At 27.4% G+C, this 1,904-nt stretch overlaps 1 protein-coding gene across 1 annotated transcript; it reads left to right on the forward strand.

Annotated features, from left to right (window-relative positions):
* Positions 1-481: 481 nt before the first annotated feature.
* Positions 482-1,282, forward strand: LOC109119840 (uncharacterized). Its single transcript, XM_019212984.3, has one exon. The coding sequence runs from the start codon at positions 596-598 to the stop codon at positions 1,127-1,129; it is 534 nt and encodes a 177-aa protein (XP_019068529.1). The 5' UTR covers positions 482-595; the 3' UTR covers positions 1,130-1,282.
* The last annotated feature ends 622 nt before the right edge of the window (positions 1,283-1,904 follow it).

Below are 1,904 nucleotides of genomic sequence, written 5' to 3' on the forward strand. Positions count from 1 at the left end.
CTGTTCTAAAATCTACTATTTTTTTTTTTTACAATCATAATAGATATCGAAATTTGTTTAATTGTTCTCATAATTCATTTTATAAATATTTTTCCCCTTCTATTGCTTATCAAGAAAAGAACTTTGGATTATTTGACCATTATAGACGTTATTAAAATGCATAAACCAAATTCTATATGAAAATGTTTGATCAAATAAGTGCACTTTGCCATTTTTTGTTCTCAAATTCTCTACTTTAAAATACTTCACTTCCAAATTTGTTTTAAAAACTCAAAATAGCTTCTTTTTTTCATTTGATAAAAAGAAGCATTTCAAATTTTGGTTTTCAAAAATAAGAAAATATATATTTAATTAGAAAGAAATTACTAGCTTTATATATATTTAATTAATTAAAGTCAAAGGCTATGGCAATTGTCCAAACCTCCTCTCTTCACTCTCCACTTCTCCCATTTAACAATATTCAAATCAACATGTTATCACACATTTAGAAACAAATTAACCAAAACCAATAATCCACAAAAAATAATTAACACTCAAATTAAAGTTTACATGACAAATTTCCAAGGTTTCACTCTCAAAAAAAGAGGTAAGATCAATGGGATACTTTAGGTACTTATTAGGGATCCAAATGTTATACGCGGTGGCATATACATCAACATTGTCGTTAGTGACATCAGAAAATAATGATTTGTCAATCGCACCTGCAACAGAAACCAATAATTCATCAATGGCTTCTTCAGCGGAAAAAAATGATTCATCAACCGCATCTACAACAAAAATTCATGATTTATCAATAGTGTCTACAACAGTAAATAATGATTCGTCATTGACGTCTCCAACGAATAACAATGATTCATCAATAGCAATGTCGCCAAATGGAAATAACAGTTCGTCAGCAGCGCCACAAACAGCGCCATCAGGTTTAAATAATGACATCGTAATATGTGTTAGAGATTGCATGGGTATTTGCATGAATTTAGACAACGCCACCTCGCATGATTGCGAGAGTGCTTGTCGCAAGGGATGTAAACCATTAATTTATAGAAAAGAAATGGTATCACTTGGTAATAATAATAGTTCAGATTTCATGGTAGATAAATTCAATAAGCCTATGGATAAACCTGCTTAACGATTAATTAATGACTTTTTCTTTGAGGTTGTTTGTGTTTAGATATGTATTTTCATATACTTAAAAATCATAACAATAATAATTTGTTTATTTTTCTTTTGATTATATAATATTGGTTGTGGACTTTGCTATGCAGGCCCAACTATTAGCTTACTCAATCTGTTTCAATTCATATGACCTTATTAACTTGATACAAATTTTTTAAAGAAACTAAATTGATTTTTCTGGTCTTAAATTAAGCAATATGTAAATATAACAAAATATTATTTAATTTCGTGATCTTATATATATATATATATAACATGAAAAGTTGAAATTAAAGAATCGATAAGATAGAAAAAATCATTTATTTTAAGACAGATTAAAAGTGCAGGTCAAACAAATTAAATTAAAACAGATGGAGTATCATTGCGGGGGTAGTTTGTAATTTCTTTTTCCTATATTAACCTTTATTTTTAATCCCGCAAATAACTTTTTTGTGTGACATAAATTTATATTTTCTCATCAATCGTGATATTTCAAACCATATCTAATACTACCCTTGACATAAAGAATAATATAAATTATTGAGAGAAATTGTATTTAATTTCCACCGCACTAATCACGGAAATACTTTTTTTCCCTTCTTTTTAATCAAAGACAATCAAGGAAAAAAAGTCAAAAACTTTACAAACAAAAGCAAAAAAATTCAATCATTTCATGCAAGAAAAATAAAAAAAAAAGGACATAATATGAATAAGTTGAGGTATTAATAATATTCCATAAAATATATTAC

The sequence above is a fragment of the Solanum lycopersicum genome, chromosome 1 (assembly GCF_036512215.1).
Source record: "Solanum lycopersicum chromosome 1, SLM_r2.1".
In the NCBI taxonomy this organism is placed as follows: domain Eukaryota; kingdom Viridiplantae; phylum Streptophyta; class Magnoliopsida; order Solanales; family Solanaceae; genus Solanum; species Solanum lycopersicum.